The following is a 19,845-nucleotide window of genomic DNA, read 5'->3' as shown; positions in this document are numbered from 1 at the left end:
CGGAAAACCAACGGAGTAGGGGCGTGAAAACCATGCAGTAACATAAAGGGGGCCTGAAGCTGAACACCACCATGCAGTACAGTATTTATACCAGGAATTATACCACACCCAAGAGCCACCTGTCTCCTTCCCCTCTCTCTCTCTCTCCCTCCCTCTCCCCTCTCTCTCTCTTCCTCTCTATCCAAGGGGAATGTCTTATTTGCAACTCAAAGTAAAGTAGTAATGTTCTGTATTGAAGCCAGCTTTGTTTGGTTTGTTGTTGTTGTTGTTGTTGTTGTTGTGGTCGTTGTCCACCCTTGTTGTTATTATTGTCCTGTGATATAGTTCCAGAGAGGTGTCATGTCTGGGCGGGGCCTGCGGGTGGCACTGTGGGCTGTGCTAGCCGTTGGGTGCCTTGCTGAGCCACTGGAAGAACTGGCGCTCGTGCAGGCTGTGCCACCGGACGTTGGCCTCCACAATCTCCACGGCCCGGGAGAACGCCGGCCCCGCCCGGCCCCCGCTCACCTGGATGAACTCCTTCAGCTGTGTGGGGGTGGAGATGGGGGGGAGGGGGAGGCAGGGGGGGAGGCGGGGGGGGGGTGGGGTGGGAGAGAGAGAGAGAGAGAGACAGTGAGGAAAGACAGATATATACAGAGACAGACAGACAGAGAGACACAGACAGAGAGACACAGACAGATGGACAGACAGACAGGCAGGCAGACAGACAGACACACAGACAGACAGACAGACAGACAGAGTCGTGCCTAACCACCCCGCTAGCTGTGCCAATATCCACGATATCGTTCCATAACGCTTAAGTATGGACAGTGTGTGTGTAGTCAGTTTTGCCCTGTGAGGAGCAGAGAAGATTAGCTGCAGACACACACTGTGTAGGTTCCAACAGCACAGCTACTGCAGATAACGGGGGAATACATCAGAATTAAGAAGATGAAAAACACTATTTCCTTTTCTTTCTGTCGGAGATTGAGAACCTGATATCGATGTTCCTTTAAAGTTCAGAACTTTTACCAATTACTGGCGTGACCTTTGGGTTGAGATAAAGAGATGCCTGGAGCTGATCATCATCTCTTTAAGATCATCCCTGGATCTTTTTTTTTTACTTTGCTCTTTAAGAGCACCATGCCTTTAAGGGTGTAGGGTGTAGTGTGTAGTGTGTAGTGTGTAGGGTGTAGGGTGTAGTGTGTAGTGTGTAGGGTGTAGTGTGTAGGGTATAGTGTGTAGTGTGTAGTGTGTAGGGTGTACGGTGTAGTGTGTAGTGTGTAGGGTGTAGTGTGTAGTGTGTAGTGTGTAGGGTGTACAGTGTAGTGTGTAGGGTGTAGTGTGTAGGGTATAGTGTGTAGTGTGTAGTGTGTAGGGTGTACGGTGTAGGGTGTAGTGTGTAGTGTGCAGGGTGTAGGGTGTAGTTTGTAGTGTGTAGTGTGTAGGGTGTAGTGTGTAGGGTATAGTGTGTAGTGTGTAGTGTGTAGGGTGTACGGTGTAGTGTGTAGGGTGTAGTGTGTAGGGTATAGGGTGTAGTGTGTAGTGTGTAGGGTATAGTGTGTAGTGTGTAGTGTGTAGGGTGTACGGTGTAGTGTGTAGGGTGTAGTGTGTAGGGTATAGGGTGAAGTGTGTAGTGTGTAGGGTGTACGGTGTAGTGTGTAGGGTGTAGTGTGTAGGGTATAGGGTGAAGTGTGTAGTGTGTAGGGTGTACGGTGTAGTGTGTAGGGTGTAGTGTGTAGGGTGTAGTGTGTAGGGTATAGGGTGAAGTGTGTAGTGTGTAGGGTGTACGGTGTAGTGTGTAGGGTGTAGTGTGTAGGGTATAGTGTGTAGGGTATAGGGTGAAGTGTGTAGTGTGTAGGGTGTACGGTGTAGTGTGTAGGGTGTAGTGTGTAGGGTGTAGTGTGTAGGGTGTAGTGTGTAGTGTGTAGTGTGTAGGGTGTAGTGTGTAGGGTGTAGGGTGAAGTGTGTAGGGTGTAGTGTGTAGGGTGTAGGGTGTAGTGTGTAGGGTGTAGGGTGAAGTGTGTAGGGTGTAGTGTGTAGGGTGTAGGGTGTAGTGTGTAGGGTGTAGTGTGTAGGGTGTAGGGTGTAGTGTGTAGGGTGTACGGTGTAGTGTGTAGGGTGTAGTGTGTAGGGTGTAGGGTGTAGTGTAGGGTGTAGGGTGAAGTGTGTAGGGTGTAGTGTGTAGGGTGTAGGGTGTAGTGTGTAGGGTGTAGTGTGTAGGGTGTAGGGTGTAGTGTGTAGGGTGTACGGTGTAGTGTGTAGGGTGTAGTGTGTAGGGTATAGGGTGAAGTGTGTAGTGTGTAGGGTGTACGGTGTAGTGTGTAGGGTGTAGTGTGTAGGGTGTAGGGTGAAGTGTGTACCTCGCTCAGCTCTGTCTCCGTGTTCAGGAACTCAGTCACTCCACTGATCAGCTTGGAGTTCATGAACAAGGCTTCACCATACCTACAGGAGAGAGAGGGAGAGAGGGAGGGAGGGAGGGATAGGGAGGGATGGGGAGGGAGGGAGGAGAGAGAAGGAGGGAAGAGAGAGAGGGAGGGAGGGCGGGAGAGAGGGAGGGAGAGAGAGAGGGAGGGAGGGAGGAATGGAGGGAGGGATGAGGAGGAAGGGAGGGAGGGAGGGAGGGGAGGGAGGGAGGGAGGAAGGAGGGAAGAGAAGAGAGAAGGCTGTTGTCTAGGCTGCTCTGGGCGTCATTCAGATGAACACACACAGTATAGTACAGTTCTCTTGTATATTATTCATATCGTCAGGGTCACAATCTCTTTAACAGAACATTCCAACCAGAACATTCCAACGCTTCAAGGTAACTTATGGAGACAGAAATACTGTAATTGAATATGCATTCAGACTCCAATTCAGAAATTCAGTCCTAAAAGGTGTTATGATGTTATGCTGTATACTTTGGTGTCGTGTGTGTGTATGTGTGTGTGTGTGTGTGTGTGTGTGTGTGTGTACAGTGATTGCAGCTTGATGCCGTGAGTGGTGAGATGAACGCGCTCAACATCTAAGCTCACATACACCCGTTGTAACTGCCATCGTTATTGCAGTGGGAATAAGATGCACTGGATGCTTTTGATACAATGTGCCTCGTTACCACACTAAGATTGGCTTTTAAACAAGCCCTGAACAGCGGGCGAGTCTACAAACAACGCCCGAACGTCTGCGACCCAAGCCCAACACCGGCCGGAGATGTTCCCGTAGACTTCAAGCAATATGTACGACCAATGACAGACTATGAGTGGACTAACTTCCAGAGAGGTGAAAGAGCCTACAGGGGGACACTGGACACAAAACTGCTCCAATCCAACTTTGCTGTTACTCCCGGAGGCGCAGAGAAGTGGGGCAGACTAGTGTCAATCCTTATCAGCGCTTTTTTCCATCAAGGAATATTCTCCGCGACGCAAGGAAACGCGCGTCCATACGGATTCAAACTTCTGAAATATGTCGCCAGAATCCTGAAGAAATTCCCACCCTCTGTCGATTTCCCGGTGGACCTTACACCTGACTCGCTGACAGCTTGGATAGAAACGCAGCTTTGCTTCATCCGTGAGAGAATACAACCAGCGCTGCGGGCCTCCGGGACAGAGACACATCGACAACAACGGCAAGTATCCAGGAACAAGCTGGCATACCTCTGGCAACATCGCAAATCAAAGGCAATCAATATCATTTTGAATAGCAGCTGTTTTCCTGAAACCCCGCCCACTGTTAGTGATACAGCCAATGTGTATAACTATTATAAATCTAAGTGTCAAACTGTACCAAGCGCTGCCACTCCCCTGGCCACGCCCCCTTGGTACAACTTCATTGACAAAATAGAGCCAGGCTATTTCCCAGATACCCATGATTTCACAACAGAAGAGGTAGATGCAGTTCTAGCTTCTCTTCCCAATAACAAGGCTAGTGGATCTGACGGGGTCATCTATGAGACGCTGAGAGCTACCAGGCCCACGTCAACACAGACACTCACACATATCTTCAATGCCTGCCTGACCAATGAGAAGGTACCTGATTCGTGGAAAGGGGCCCTCATCCATAGGATACCAAAAAAGGAAAATGTCCCAGATGATCCCTCCACTTGGCGTGACATTTCACTATTGCCCACCATATATAAAGTTTTTATGAAATGCTTACTCACCCGCATCTTACCCTGGCTGGTGGACACAGGGATTCTCTCCCCCCATCAGAAAGCATACATCAACAGACAGGGAATGAACGAACATGTGTTTTGCTTAAAAACCGGAATAGATGACTTCAAACATGAATCATCTAGATTCTACACAGTGTTTTTGGACTTCAGAGATGCGTTTGGTACACTCCCCCATGAGGTGATGCTAAAAGCATTAGAGGAAATACACCTGCCTCAGCCTTTTGTGAATATTGTATCCAGCGTGTACCAAGGCTCATTTCTCCAAGTTATCTGTGGGCAGCAGCTCACAGAGCCGATTGCACTGAAGGTGGGAATAAAAACTGGCTGTCCCTGGAGTGCCGTGAACTTCATCTTAGCACTCAACCAATGGATGAAGTGGATTTACCAGTGCGCTCCTCTGCATGTCCGATCCCCAAATCCTGTGCAGGGATACGCGGACGACGTGCAGGTGTCATCACGACAGGAGGATGTCATCACCAAAATGCTGGCACGCACTGATGAGTTCCTCCAATGGTCAGGGCTGGAGGTGAAGCAAGCCAAGTGTGCCGTACTCCATGAGCGCCGCAGTGGAGGCAACCGCTGGTATAAGGCCAAGAACGACAAGCCCCCCACCTTTCTTGTAATGGGCCAACCCATCAGGGTGTATTCCCGCAATGAGACCTACCCATACCTTGGCCACAGGTTTAACATCGCTGGCGAGTGGAGCGAGCAGGTCGAGGAGCTCACTACAGAGTTTCTCCATCGTCTCCACCTGATTGACTTGTCCCCCCTCCCCATTCTCATGAAGCTCCAGGCTGTGAGAGAGGTGGCTCTGGCCAAAATCCAACACCTCTTCGCCAATGTGCACATCCCTCTCAAAGCACTGAGAGAGATGACGAACAGAACTGTCCAGCTGGTCAGAAAGTGGGTGGGCCTCAACACACACTCCACACGGGGCATGATCTTTCTCCCATGTGGAGAGGGAGGGCTGGGAGTCCCCAATGTTGAGTGGGCCTACATAGCCACCAGGCTAGCCCACCTGCTCCATATGCTTAACAATGATGATGCCACCGTTAGAGAAATGGCCAGGGCCTCTCTCCTACTGGATCTACGCAGAAGGAAGATCCCCCTGGCCAGCGCACACCAGAACGACTTCCTCGGCTTCAGGAGGAAAGACTCTGGGAAACTGGATTCCCAGGCCAAGGGCTTCGGGGTCTGGTCTGACTGGCCGGATCTCAATGACCTCTGCAACCAGACTGGAGTTCAGCTAAGATGGACAGAACTTAACACACAGACTGAAGTCCCTGTCTCTGATGAGGTGATCACAGACCCCTGTGTGATTGTGAAGGCCGACATCACAACACCGCAGGAAGAGACTGTCGGACTGCACAGAGACTCTGCAAGGAGGGTTCTGCTCAGCCTGAAGCAGTCTGAGATCAGGCAGCACTGGTGTGGACTCAGACTACAGGGAAAGCTAGCCTGTTTGCAGTTCGCTGACCACTCAGTCTCACACTCAGTGTATAAGAACGTCGCTGTTGGTGAGGATGTTCTGAAATTCACCATCAAAGCAAGACTGCAGGTATTACCGACCAAGTACAATCTGTCCACCTGGTATCCCCACACTCACAGTCCATTCTGTTTAAACCATCAGGATTCACAACACCTAGAGTCCATTGCACACATAACAAATGGATGTAATGCATACAAACACCTGTACATAGCTCGTCATGACCGTATTGTGGACATTGTGTCTGATACAGTACAAAACATCTTACCATCTAGCGCAGTTATGTACAAGCATGCCAGAGTGTTACCAGAGTGGTTTGGTTTTGCCAATGATGTTTTTTCCAACATCCCAAATACACCTGATGTTGTCTTTGTTGACACCAGCCACAAGGAGGTGCTGATTGTAGAAGTAGGCTGCCCCTTTGACCTGTACATGGACCAGACTTTCCAGGACAAGTATATAAAATACCAACCACTACTTGGTACGATAACCAGCTTTGGGTACAAGTGCAAATTCAGCATACTTGTATTTGGAAGTCTGGGCCATGTATATAAATGCACCATGAGGGGTCTGAGAATTGCTGCAATGACTAAAAGAAAGGCCAAACAGGTTGCCAAATTTTGCTCTGTCTCAGCTATTATTGGCAGCTTGGCCGTGTGGAGAAGGAGGTGTTATGTGTACCCTTAAGTGTTCAGTGCTGCTTAGCCCCGAAATATTTGATTCCCTGTTTGTATAATATAATTTGTGGAACCAAATAAAGTATTCAAATGTGTGTACAGTGCCTTGCAAAAGTATTCACCCCTCTAGGCTTTTTACCTATTTTATTACATTACAACTTTGTCAACTCAACTTTCAACAACTTTGTCTCGGACTTGTTTGGAGAGTTCCTTGGTCTTCATGGCAGTGTTTGGTTGGTGGTGCCTCTTCCTTAGGTGTTGCAGCCTCTGGGGCCTTTCAGAAAAGGTGTGTATATACTGACAGATCATGTGACACTTAGATTGCATACAAGTGGACTTCATTTCACTAATTATGTGACTTCTGAAGGTAATTGGTTGCACCAGAAGTTTTTAGGGGCTTCATAACAAAGGGGGTGAATACATGCACATGCCAATTTTCAGTTCTTTATTTTTTTAAATTCTTTTTTTATATATATATTTCTCATTTCATTTAAAAACTAACACTATTTTGTGCAGATTCATCAAATAAAATTCTGATGAAAAAAATGTTTAAATTACAGGTTGTAATGTAATAAAATAGGTAAAAAGCCAAGGGGGGTGAATACTTTTGCAAGGCACTGTATGTGTCTGTGCGTGCGTGAGTGTGCACGTGTGTGTGTGTGAGTGTATGCGTTTGAGTGTGTGTGGTGGGCGTGGGCGTGTGTGAGTCATTTACATTAACATTTTTTGTCTGCGTGCGCAAGTGTGTGTGTGTGTGCGTGCGGCTTGTGTGTGTGTGTGTGTGTGTGTGTGTGTGTGTGTGTGTGTTTACCGTGAGTTGAGGATGTCCCACTTGTCTCTGAAGTAGCGCCAGGACAGGTGGCGGCCGTGAGGGTTGCGTCCCACGTGGATGATGACGTCAATCACATCTTGGTCTGGTACCAGGTCTGTACTCAGAGACAGGTTCAGGAGTCTGGGGGGGAGGGAGGGGAGGGGGGAGGAGGGAGAGGAGGGAGAGGAGGGAGGGGATGGCGTTTAGCAGTCTGGAAGAACTAGTGGAGAGCATGTCTGAGACAGATAGAAAGAGATAGACAGGTAGAGAGAGAGACAGATAGACAGATAGAAAGATGGACAGATAGACAGATAGAGAGAGACAGATAAAGAGAGACAGATAAAGAGATAAACAGATACACAGATAGAGCACACACACACACACACACACACACACACATACCATACCATAAACAAAAGTAAATAAAAACAGTAGGCTAGAATCAGTCGCCGGAGGAGAGCGTGAAAATTCAATTATCTGAAGTACAGTTTTAATATGACGTGTCAGCAGCCAGCAGAGGCCTAGCCGTGATGTCAGCCTATCAGAAGCAGATACACCCGCTTATGCAAATTAGCGGAAAAATGTCAAGCAGGCGAAAAAATTTTATATTCCGGAAAAAGACGGCGGCACGGCGTATACGTTTCCAATTTGCAATTACATGCAGGGTGGGTTCAGCTCTGCTCCTTAAACACCACTCTCCTTTGTTCGCAAGAGATTTCCTCCCCCCCCCGCTCTCTCTCTCTGTCTCCTGGTCTCTCTCTGTCTCTCTCTCTCTGTCTCATGCTCTCTCTGTCTCCTGGTCTCTGTCTCTCTCTCTCGCTGTCTCTCTCTCGCTGTCTCTCTCTTTCTGTCTCTCTTTCTCGCTGTCTCTCTCTCTGTCTCTCTCTCTCTCTCTCTCTCTCTCTCTCTCTCTCTCTCTCTACCCCCCCCCCCCCACCCCCTTCTCCCTCTTCCCTGATGCTGTTCTGATCTCCCCTGATTGAGTTCACCCCCCCCCCACTAATCCACTGCTCTAACTGTCTCCCTGACTATGTGAGACAGGAAGAGCACCTTGTCATCCACTCTGAGGCGCCACCCCCCCCACCCCCCCGCCCGCCTCGACCAATCATACCCCAGGACATTTCCGGGACATTTTTTACGATTAAGTAATAGGTAATTGCTTGCTTCTGACCCACAACATTGTTTCAATGTCACATATCTCCTTCAAGAATGTCGATTTTACATTTTTAGCACTGAGCCTGAGACGCCTTATCCCATTTCCATGGGAATGTTATTGGTTTTAAGATTTCGCAATCGTGCCAACAACATGTCATTTCACACGACTTTAGATGGAAATGTATCTGTCACATTCTTAACGTGGCAAGAGAATACCGAACTACCGAACAGAGAGAGGGAGAGAGAGAGAGAGATATAGAGAGAGAGAAAGAGATCAACGGAAAAATACTGCCCTTCACCTGATGTTCTTTTCACTTATTAACATAATATAATTATAGCCTACGTGGGGTTTCTGCTTTGAAACAGATAGCGTGTGTAGTGTTCATTTTTTAAAAAGAGGTCTGCGGCACGCAGAGAAAATGGCCGAGCCTCTGACTCTCTAGCGCAGGGGTCGGCAATAGGCGGCCCGTGGGCCATTGCTGGCCCATCACCAATAATATTTGGCCCAGCAGATTATTTTGAGAATCCAATTTTTTAAAATTGTTTCATTTTTTACAATATCGGACCGACAGTCCCACATATAGCGCCTATGATGTCCGAATAGAGAATCGACCTCCACCTGAATAATGCTTATTGTACTTTTATCCATGTTAAGAGTAAATGACACAGGGACAGACAATCAGGCAGCGAAGCGCACTGACGCTGAACCCCTCATGGTGAATCATAAGTAGGTGGACAACGCGTGGTGCTGAAATAGCCGACATGCGGTGTGTGGTTTGAAAAAAATAACACGAGCTCAGTAAACCATTCAAACGTAATGTTTACGTATATGTGACTGCAACACACATATGAACAGTAACAAAGCAAATTCTGTTTAATTTTCTGAAAAACATTGACAACAAAATCGGCGCAAACAAAAAGCATCTCCCATCGGTCACTATTTGCTTGATATCTGGTGATATGGACGTCACTTTAATCCGCAGGCAGTTCTCAAGGTTTTTATGCATCAATCGATTCCTCTCGTGCGTCTTTATCACATTCATTGACGAAAAGGACGACTCGCATGTATAGAAAGGGAACATTGTGAGCACGTAAAATGTGAGTCTCACAACGGCTTTGCATTGATGAAACCAGGTAGGATGAACGTATAGTTTGCTGTCCATTCCTCTTTAAATGCCCTGTTTTCACCGTCAACTTTCCTCTTTAGACTTTTGGAGAGTGACATTATGTTTCTCTTGCTAGCTAGCAGGTTAAATGTTTAGCTAACTTCCCCCGACACGCAAACAACCAATCCAATAATAATGTGACCTTGTCTGGGAGGAGGGGGGAATAATTATCATAACAAAAGTATGTTAAATAATTATTAGAATAAGTTAGGCTGCGCTACATCGTCCACACATTTATTATTCAAAAATATGGAAAAGGGTAAAACAATTTTTCAACGTTGTTGAGAATCACAACACAAACTCGCTAGTCAAGCCAAAATACTGCAACGCAATGGATTGGACTGCTACCTAGTTAACTAGAACACTACTTTACATTGTTAGCAGGCTCACAAAACAAGCTGTGTTAGTTGACTAGCGATGTGTACATTTTTCGAAAGAAAAGTCAAAGCATTAGAACGTGTCACATTTTTTAACAATCAATTACTTAAATTAGCCTTTGATTATGTTCGGGCCCGCCATCTAGTGGCTCAATTTTTTTGGGCCCGAGGCCAAACTTAATTGCCGACCCCTGCTCTAGCGAGTGAGCCGCGGCAGACAGCGTGAGGGGCACGTGAGTCCTAACCCGTTAACAAGGGCGCCGAAATGAAACTCATTATGAGGTTGACGCGAGGTTGACGCAAGATGTGTGTTTTGGGCGTGTTAACTGTGTTAACTGTTAAACTTTCTAAGTGTTTGCATATATACTTAAACGGTGTGTGTGTGTGTGTGTGTGTGTGTGTGTGTGTGTGTGTGTGTGTGTCTGTGCAGGAGTGTGTACATAGCAGATGTTTGAGGCGGATGACATGCTGAGGGTGTGAATGCCATTGTCACGCCCTCTACCTCGAGGTAGCGAGCAGTGCCTCTCTCTCTCCCTCTCCTTCTCCCTCTCTCTCCCTAATTGGCAGGAGTGGAGTCAGGTGTGCAGGTGTCCGGCTGTTTCTCATTACCACATCATTAAGTCCTCCATAAAGACCCGGTCCAGCCTTCACTACGGTGCCAGATCGTAGCCTCTGCTTACCCGTAAAGTCACGCTTCTAGCTCCCTTACCTGTTACTGTCCCGCCAATACCTGCCTCCTACTTACCCTTGTTTGCCTTTGCCTCCAGAACCCCGACCTGACACCTGCCCTCCTGCCTGCCTGCCTGCCTGCCCTGCCTGCCCTCCTGTCTAGACTGCCTGCCCTCCTGCCCTACCAGTCCTCCTACCTGCCCTGCCTTCCTGCTCTGCCTGCCTGCCCTGCCTGCCCTCCTACCCTACCAGTCTTCCTACCTGCCCTGCCTGCCTGCCCTGCCTGCCTGCCCTCCTACCTGCCCTCCTTCCCTACCAGTCCTCCAACCTGCCCTCCTGTCTGCCCTGCCTACCTGCCCTACCAGTCCTCCTACCTGCCCTCCTGCCTGACCCCTGCCTGCCTGCCGACTACTCCTCCTGCCTAACCGCCTGCCTGCCGACTACTTCTCCTGCCTAACCCCCTGCCTGCCTGCCGACTACTTCTCCTGCCTGACCCCCCGCTTGCCTATCGACCATTCCCTGCTACTCCCCTAAATAAATTCACCCCTTGGTTTACGTTATAACTGTCTCTGTGTCTGCGCTTGGGTTCTCTATCTGACCGTAACAGTACGATCTGGCCATGGAACTGAACCCAGCAGACACAGCGTCAGTGTTACAAGCCATCATGAAGCAGGGCAAACTGCTGGGGCAACACTCGGACGCCCTGATGGCTCTCGAAGGACAATTCTCAGTGCGCGAGAAACGCATGCAGAGACTAGAGGAGATGTTCACGGAGATGAGCCAAAACTTTAAGATACTCGCTTCCACGGTCACCGGACCCGACACGTCTCTCAGCCCCCCAGAACCTTCCCCGGGTCTTCCTATGCCCGCTCACGGACCGTCCCACCCCCCACCCATGGCTCCACTCCCCGAGCGCTATAGTGGCGATCTTGGTTCATGTCACCCTTTCCTACTCCAGTGTTCCCTATTAATCGAGCTACGGCCCCAGACGTTCACCTCAGACCGAGCTCGCATTGCCTACTTCATCGGGCTATTGAAGGGTCCCGCTCTCGACTGGGCTGCGGCGGTCTGGGAGAAACAGACAGAGGTTTGTAATTCCTATGAGGGCTTTGTCGTGGAGATGCGTAGGGTCTTTGACCATCCTGTCGCTGGCCAAACGCCTTCACTCTCTCTGTCAAGGTCCCCGCAATGTGGCTGAGCTAGCCATTGAGTTCCGTACCCTCGCTGCAGAGAGCGGGTGGAATGATGAGACACTCCGGAGTGCTTTTTCACAAGCGTTGAGTGACAGACTTAAGGACGAACTAGCTACCCGGGATGAACCGGAGAATCTGGAACAATTTATCATCCTAGCTATTCATATTGACAACCGGCTTCGGGAGCGCCGCAGGAAATGGCCTGACCACCCAGCCGTGTTTACTTCCTCCTCATCCTCAGCTCCGGCCTGGCCATCACCCCTGTCCTATGCCGGGGCCTCCCGAGAATGCACGGAGATTGCCGAGCCTGAGCCCATGCAACTCGGTAGAACTCGCTTAACGTCGTGCTTATACTGCGGATGCATGGGACACTTCCTATCCTCGTGTCCCCTCCGTCCTCCTAAAAGCTTGTCCGTAGGTGACGGGTTAAGTTCGAGCCAGACCTATCTTACTTCCCCTCTCTCTTGTCCCCTACTTCAAGCCCATCTTCTGTGGCGTGGCCAATCCCAGCCCTTCTCTGCCCTAATAGACTCCGGGGCGGATGTACGTTTTATGGATATGGATGTAGCCCGGCAGCTGGGTATTGAATTGGAACCTCTCGAGGTGCCCCTTAAAGCTAAGGGTCTCAATGGCAACCCCTTAGCCCAAATTAAGTTTTAGACTGTATTAGACTGTCACTCTCTTCCTGTCAGGCAATCATCGGGAGGAATTGAGCTTTCACACATCGCCTGTCCCCTCACACCCTTGGTGCTCGGTTTCCCCTGGCTCAAGATACACAATCCCCACATTGATTGGGCCACGGGCCAAGTTAGTTCGTGGAGTCCTCACTGTCATACCCATTGCCTTCATGCTGCTCGGAGCTCCGCCCCCACCAAGACACCCTCTATTCCTGAGTCCCCTGACCTGACCTCTGTCCCAGTGCACTACCACAACCTCGCCCCGGTGTCCAGCAAACACCATGCGCAGTCTCTACCCCCCTCCGCCCTTATGTTTGCGCCGTCAACCTCCTTCCCGATGCACTGTCCCATCAGTTCGTGGTGGACGAGGCCTGCTCTGACCCTGAACCCATTCTGCCTCCCACTGGTCTCCTTCAGCCCCTACCGGTTCCCCGTCACCTCTGGTCCCACGTCTCCAAGATAAGACCGGTTACCACCAGCTTACTACTTCCCTCGCTCCCGTTCCAACCCCGCCCAGGATTATCGAAGACCACCCTAGATGTGCGCCAGGTATGCCAAATATGAACTCAGGTCTGCAATCAGGAAAGCCAAATCTAATTATGCCATACAACTGGAACAGCAGATTGCATCAAGCGACAGTAGAACAATCTGGAAAAAAATAAAGTCTATGACCAACTACAACAAAAGTCCCCCCCCTACATCTGACATTGACACTGACCTCCCGGACAAACTCAATGAGTTCTATGGGAGGTTTGAATAGTCCCCAATTCCACCTTACTCTCCCCCCTCCCACCCCCCCCCCATTTCACATCCAGGAGGAAGAGGTGAGGGCCACGTTCCGAAAAACGAACAAAAGGAAAGCAGCAGGCCCGGACAGGATCATTTCAGCTGTCCTGCATGTCTGTGCTGGCAACTGGCTCCAATTTTCAACACCTCCCTCCGCCAATGCACAGTTCCTCAGTGTTTCAAAGACTCCATCATAATAATTTTTATTTAATTTATAATAATTTTCATTATAATTCCATCATAATCCCTGTGCCAAAATCAACCAAGATCTCCGGCCTCAACGACTACAGGCCCATCGCTCTGACATCTGTGGCCATGAAGGTGTGTGAGCGCATCGTCCTCTCTTATCTAAAAACCCACACCACCCGTCTGATGGACATTTATCAATTTGCCTATCGCGCCAACAGATCTGTTGAGGATGCTGTCAATTTAGCCCTCCATCACACACTACTACATCTGGAGTCACCCAACACCTACGCCCTCATCCTATTCATTGACTTTAGCTCAGCCTTCGATACAATAGACCCGGTCAATCTCTTCAATAAACTGGCGGACATGAACATTGACCCCTGCATCTGCCACTGGATATGGAGCTTCCTGTGGAAAAGACGACAGAGGGTCAAGATGAACAGCCTTTCACACCCTGTGTCCTCTCACCCTGGCTCTTCTCCTTCTACACCAACCACCTGATATCCCTCCACAGCTCAGTCACCATCCTGAAATATGCAGATGACACAACCATAATTGGACACATAACCAATAACAATGAAGACCATTATCGCGAGCAGATAGCCCAAGCAGTCACTTGGTGCCTCAACAACAACCTCCAGCTCAACTCATCAAAGAAACAAGAACTCATCGTAGATTTCAGGCACAGCCCCCCCCCCCCAAAAAAAAACCATCAACATCTTTGGAGAACCCATAACCATAACGGATTCTTTAAAATGTCTTGAGGGTTAGGGTTAGGGTCAGTAGTCAGTAACTCAGGTCAGGGTCAGTAACTCCCTCAAATGGAACACCAACACAGACTACATCACCAAAAAAGCCCACCAACGACTATTCTTTCTCAGACAACTCAAACTCAGTTCTACACCGCCATTATTGAGAGCATACTCACCTCATCCATCACAGTTTGGTACGGCAGCTCGGACAGTAAATCACAAAAAACTACAGCGAATAGTAAGAAAATCATCTAAGATCATCGGCACCCCTCTCCCATCAGTTGAATCACTATATCTCAAACGCACCACAAATAGAGCACATAAAATTATCTCTGACCCCTCCCACCCTGCTCACCACCTGTTTCAACTGTTGCCCTCTGGACGGTCTGGACCGATCCCTGACCACCAAAACATCCCGTTTCAAAAACAGTTTTTTCCCCTCTGCTATAAGGACTCAACACCTGACTCACTGCACTAACCCTGCCAGACGTACTGCACTTTATAAATTGTAAATATTTACTATGTTCTTGTCTTGTGGTTATGTGTGTACATGTCTATGTGATAGTTATGTGTAATGTGTGTAATGTGTGTATGTTTTTGAAACTGCTGTATTGAGCTTTTCCACCTGTACCGAAAACAAATTCCACCGACCTAGGTCGTGTGGTCATTAAACGATTCATTCATTCATTCATTCAGGTGGCGCCCGTAGAGGTGGGGGTGGTACTGTGCCTCTCTCTCCCTCCTCTCCTACTCCCTCTCTCTCTCCCTAATTGGCATGAGTGGAGTCAGGTGTGCAGGTGTCCGGCTGTTCCTCATTACCACATCATTAAGTCCTCCATAAAGACCTGGTCCAGCCTTCACTACGGTGCCAGATCGTAGCCTCTGCTTACCCGTAAAGTCACGCTTCTAGCTCCTTACCTGTTACTGTCCCGCCAGTACCTGCCTCCTACTTACCCTTGTTTGCCTTTACCTCCAGAACCCTGACCTGACTCCTGCCCTGCCTGCCTGCCCTGCCTGCCTGCCTGCCCTCCTGTCTGCCCTCCCTGCCCTCCTACCTGCCCTCCTGCCCTACCAGTCCTCCTGCCTGCCTGCCTGCCCTCCTACCCTACCAGTCCTCCTACCTGCCCTGCCTGCCTGTCCTACCTGCCCTCCTACCCTACCAGTCCTCCTACCTGCCCTCCTGTCTGCCCTGCCTACCTGCCCTACCAGTCCTCCTACCTGCTCTCCTGCCTGACCCCTGCCTGCCTGCCGACTACACCTCCTGCCTAACCCCTGCCTGCCTGCCAACTACTTCTCCTGCCTAACCCCCTGCCTGCCTATCGACCATTCCCTGCTACTCCCCTAAATAAATTCACCCCTTGGGGTTTATATTATAACTGTCTCTGTGTCTGCACTTGGGTTCTCTAACAGACCGTAACAGCCAATCATAATCTAATAATAATAGGAATAATCATCTATTCCACATGTGAATATACGAATATACAGTGGGGTGCAAAAATGTGTGCACGCCTGGTTTAAATGTCTATAATTAATCTCCAAGTAATTGAAAGCAAACCTTAACACTAAATGCTACAAAGTTAAACATGACACCTAAAATGTAAATAAAGCAAGGTTTCTTTTTTATTTTAAACGTTTTTAAATGAAAAAAAAAGGAAAAAGTCCCTGTGCAAACGTTTGGGAAACCTTTTGGATTATTTTTTGTTACCTTCTGAGAAGATGATTACTAAGGCCCAGACCAAGGCGATTTACTCTTTAGGGCTTCAATGAGTCAGGTGAATATAATTCCAGGGTTGAACTATGTATTCTTAAGTAACTCCATGCCTATTAAAGTATCTGACTGCGGTGGCTGTTGTGTCTGGTGTTAAAAACCATGGGCTCCTCTAAACAGTTGTCCAAGGATGTCAGAATCAAGATAGTTCACTTCCACCATCAAGGAGAAGGCTACAAAAAACTCTCGCAATGTTTCAAACTACCCATTTCCACTGAAACATCATCAGAAAATTTAAAATAAATGAAACAATTGAAGTCAAGGCATCACTGCAAAAGAGCTGCAAAAAAGAGTAGCAGACACCGGTCTAGTTGTTCACAGGACAACAATACAGTGTACCTTAAACAACAAAGACCTACATGGTAGAGTTGCCAGAAAGAAGCCTTTCCTATGACCTCAACACAAATTGAGCATCTGAAGTATGCAAAAGAAAACCTGAAGCCTTGAGAAACCTGAAGCCTATTGGAACAGTAATGCTTTGGACTGACGAAACGAGAAGAACACCGTGCCAACTGTTAAGCATGGAGGTGGATCCATTATGCTTTGGGGTTGTGTAGCAGCTGGGGGCACAGGCAATATTGTGCGGGTGGAAGGAAGAATGGATTCCACCAAATATCAAGACATTCTCGAGCAGGGGTCGGGAACCTTTTTGACTGGGAGAGCCATAAAAGCCAAATATTTCTAAATGTATTTCATTGAGAGCCATATAGTATTTTTAACATATAATAAATTAAATATGTCTTACTTTTAATGCGATTTCTGGTGCTGCATGGTTTTGCTGATGTCCTTGTAGTCTGGTTCATACGTGGTGAGGTTGAGCTTCATGCAGGCGTTGAGGCTTCCATCAGTTAAACGTGAGCGTAGGTTGGTCTTAATGTTCCTCATATGCGAGAATGACTGCTCACATACATATGTAGAGCCAAACATGGTCAATACGGCAATACTAACATGCTGCATTGTGTGGTATGTCACAGGAAGCTCGTTCCAAGTTTTCAGAATCAGCTGGTCTTCAGGTTGAAGTTTTTTCATTTCTGTCCACTTGTGTTCCCTCGCCAGCTCTGCTCGCTGTCGCGCAAGACTTTCCAACTCTCCATTAAGTGTCTTGAACTTACTTATCCACATGTCTGATGCCTTCAGGTCAGCAACTTCCAGCTCAAAGTCTCCCATAGAGACCCCAGGGATGCATGTCAGGTTGATTTTGTCCACTGCACACTCATGTGGATGAGTGATGAACTTGAAAAGACCAGTGCGCACGAAATTCTCCAAAACGTGCTTTGAATGACTGCAGGAGATTGGACGTAAAGCCAGCTAGCTGCTGGAGATCCAGATGTTGAGTGGAGTCACTTGCTAAGCATGCAAGTGCTTAAAATTAAAAAATGCTAAATTGTTGCAGTGTTACAATGTGCAGAAGACGACCTGTTTCAATGTCCCTGAGAAAGACTTCCAGCTTGCTTTCAAATGCAAACACTGCTTGTTGAAGGGATGAGATTGTATTTCCAATACCTTGCATTTTCACATTGAGCTGGTTCAGATGGCCTGTTATGTCCACGAGATAGTGAAACTGCAGGAGCCAGTCAGTGTTGTCTAGCTCAGGATGCTTGACGCCTTTCATTTGAAGAAAAGTCCGGATTTCACTCAGGCAAGCTGCAAAACGGCTGAGCACCTTTCCCCTTGACAACCAACGCACGTTGCTGTGTAAAAGCAGACTGGGATAATGATTCCCAACTTCTTCTAACAGAGCTTTAAACTGGCGATCATTTAAAGTTTGGGCAACAATGAAGTTGACCACTCGAATGACCAGTGACATCACCTCACCTAGCTCCTGGCCACACGTCTGAGCGCAAAGCGCCTCCTGGTGCAGGATGCAATGAAAACTTAGGATGGCTCTCTTTTCATGTTCACGGAGAAGCGCTACAAATCCTTTGTTCTTCCCCAACATACAGGGTGCACCATCAGTACAGACAGAAATAAGTTTATCCATCGGCAGTTTTTTTTCTTTAGCAAACTCCATGAAAGACGTGAATAAATCCTCTCCTCTGGTTGTCCCTTTCATTGGCAAAACAGCCAAGCTTTCCTCACGCAGTGTGTCACCTGCAGCATACCTGGCAAATATACTGAACTGAGATAGATGGCTAACATCTGTTGACTCATCTAACGCGAGAGAAAAGTATGTCCCGGCGTTTATGTCCTTAATTTGTGTTTCCTCAACTTGATTTGCCATCATGATGCTACGATCGTGAACAGTTCTTGCTGACAGAGGCATGTCTTTTATTCGTTTGATTATCTTGTCTTTATTTGGGAAGTCATCAAACAGTTCATTGGCCACATCAAGCATGAATGTTTTGGCATACTCGCCATCTGTGAATGGCTTTCCATTCCTGACTATTGCCAAAGCACCCGCAAAGCTAGCGGAATTCCCGTCACCTTGCTTGGTCCACCCACGCAGTTGCTGTTGACTCGTCTGCACTCTCCGCTGTAGCTCCTCGCATGCCTTTTTCCTGCTGTCCCCCGCTGGATATTTCGATGCAAATGAAGCATGATGCGTATCGAAGTGCCGCTTTATATTTGACCGTTTCATCGATGCAATTTTATCATTGCATATTAGACATACCGCAGATCCTGCGATCTCCACAAATGCAAATTCCTCTGTCCACGCAGCCTGGAATGCACGGTAATCATCGTCTTTTTTTCTTTTTGCCATCTTTCTCGTTACAAGGGTTGAAGCGTATAAGCTAGTTCACTATCTGATCAAATTGTTTTTTATTTATTCACCTTTACAACGACCTCTGACACTCTCGCGAGACATTGGTTCCCGACCCGTCCCACGGGTCACGGGTCATGGGTCCCGTGAAGAGTCCCGTGAAATTTAACTTCAAAACTAATTTCTGTTTACTTTAAAATGACACAGTATTATTACGCAATATCACAAGTATTTTAAAATGAGTTCCAAACTGATTTTTTTTTTTTCAACTTATATATTTATTTTATTTTTTTACTTTTCAACCCAATTGTCTGGGAGCCATATGCCGTCACCGGAAGAGCCATATATGGCTCGCGAGCCATAGGTTCCCGACCGCTGTTCTAGAGGCTAATGTTGATGTTCAAAGGTCAGTCCAGAAATTGAAATTGAAGAGAGGTTGGGTATTCCAGCAAGACAATGACCCGAAGCATACCTCAAAATCAACCATGAAGTATCCTCAGGAAAGACGGATGAAGGTTTTGGAATGGCCATCACAGTCCCCAGACTCTAATATTATTTAAAATCTGTGGAAAGATCTCAAAAATGCCGTGCATACAAGATGGCCGAAGAATATTTCTGAGCTAGTGGTGTTCTGCCAGGAAGAATGAGGGAAAATTCCAAAAACAAGAATTGAAAGACTGGCTACAGGAAGCGTTTGCAAGCTGTTATAGTTGCCCGAGGAGGAGTTCCAAAGTACTAGCTGACAGGGTTCTCAAACTTTTGCACAACGCCTTTTTCCTTGTTTTATTATTTTGAAACTCTAAAAAGTAAAAGAAGCTTTAAAGTGTGATGAAATTTTTGATGTTTAACTTTGTAGCATTTAGAGATTAAGTTTGCTTCTTTTCATTTCGATATTAATTGTAAAAGGCATTTTGACTAGGGGTGCCCACATTTTTGCACCCCACTGTACATACACGTATGACATAATTATATAAACTCAGTATCTGGATTCACACTTCTCTGTAGCACCCTGCCACCCTGCCACACACACACACACACACACACACACACACACACACACACACACACACACACACTGCTGATCTAATCATAGATGCAGTGTTATTTCCAACCGGCTACACTGTGTGAAATTCAAGCACCGGCTCAATTCCTTCAATCAATACTTGTTTGAGATCAGCTACCAGCCACACAGCTGGGACCATCCATCTATCTATGACACACACACACACACTCTCTTTCTCTTTCTCTCTCTCTCTCTCTCTCTCTCCGTGTGTCCGTGTGTGTGTGTCTGTCTGTCTGTGTGTGTGTGCAT

The 19,845-nt window shown here is 47.7% G+C and overlaps 1 protein-coding gene across 1 annotated transcript in view; it reads right to left on the bottom strand.

The window, feature by feature from the left end:
- Window positions 1-378: 378 nt before the first annotated feature.
- trhde.1 (thyrotropin releasing hormone degrading enzyme, tandem duplicate 1) overlaps window positions 379-19,845 on the bottom strand; it is a gene marked incomplete at both ends in the record, with an annotated part of 186,691 nt that continues 167,224 nt past the window's right edge. The window contains 3 exons of the mRNA XM_080538307.1: window positions 379-522; window positions 2,340-2,421; window positions 7,101-7,241. Coding sequence (XP_080394433.1) covers window positions 379-522; window positions 2,340-2,421; window positions 7,101-7,241 — 367 coding nt within the window. The remainder of the gene's footprint in view (window positions 523-2,339; window positions 2,422-7,100; window positions 7,242-19,845) is intronic.

The sequence above is a fragment of the Nansenia antarctica genome (genome assembly GCF_963989245.1).
Source record: "Nansenia antarctica genome assembly, chromosome: 8".
Classification (NCBI taxonomy): domain Eukaryota; kingdom Metazoa; phylum Chordata; class Actinopteri; order Argentiniformes; family Microstomatidae; genus Nansenia; species Nansenia antarctica.
This window is presented reverse-complemented; position numbering and strand designations above follow the sequence as displayed.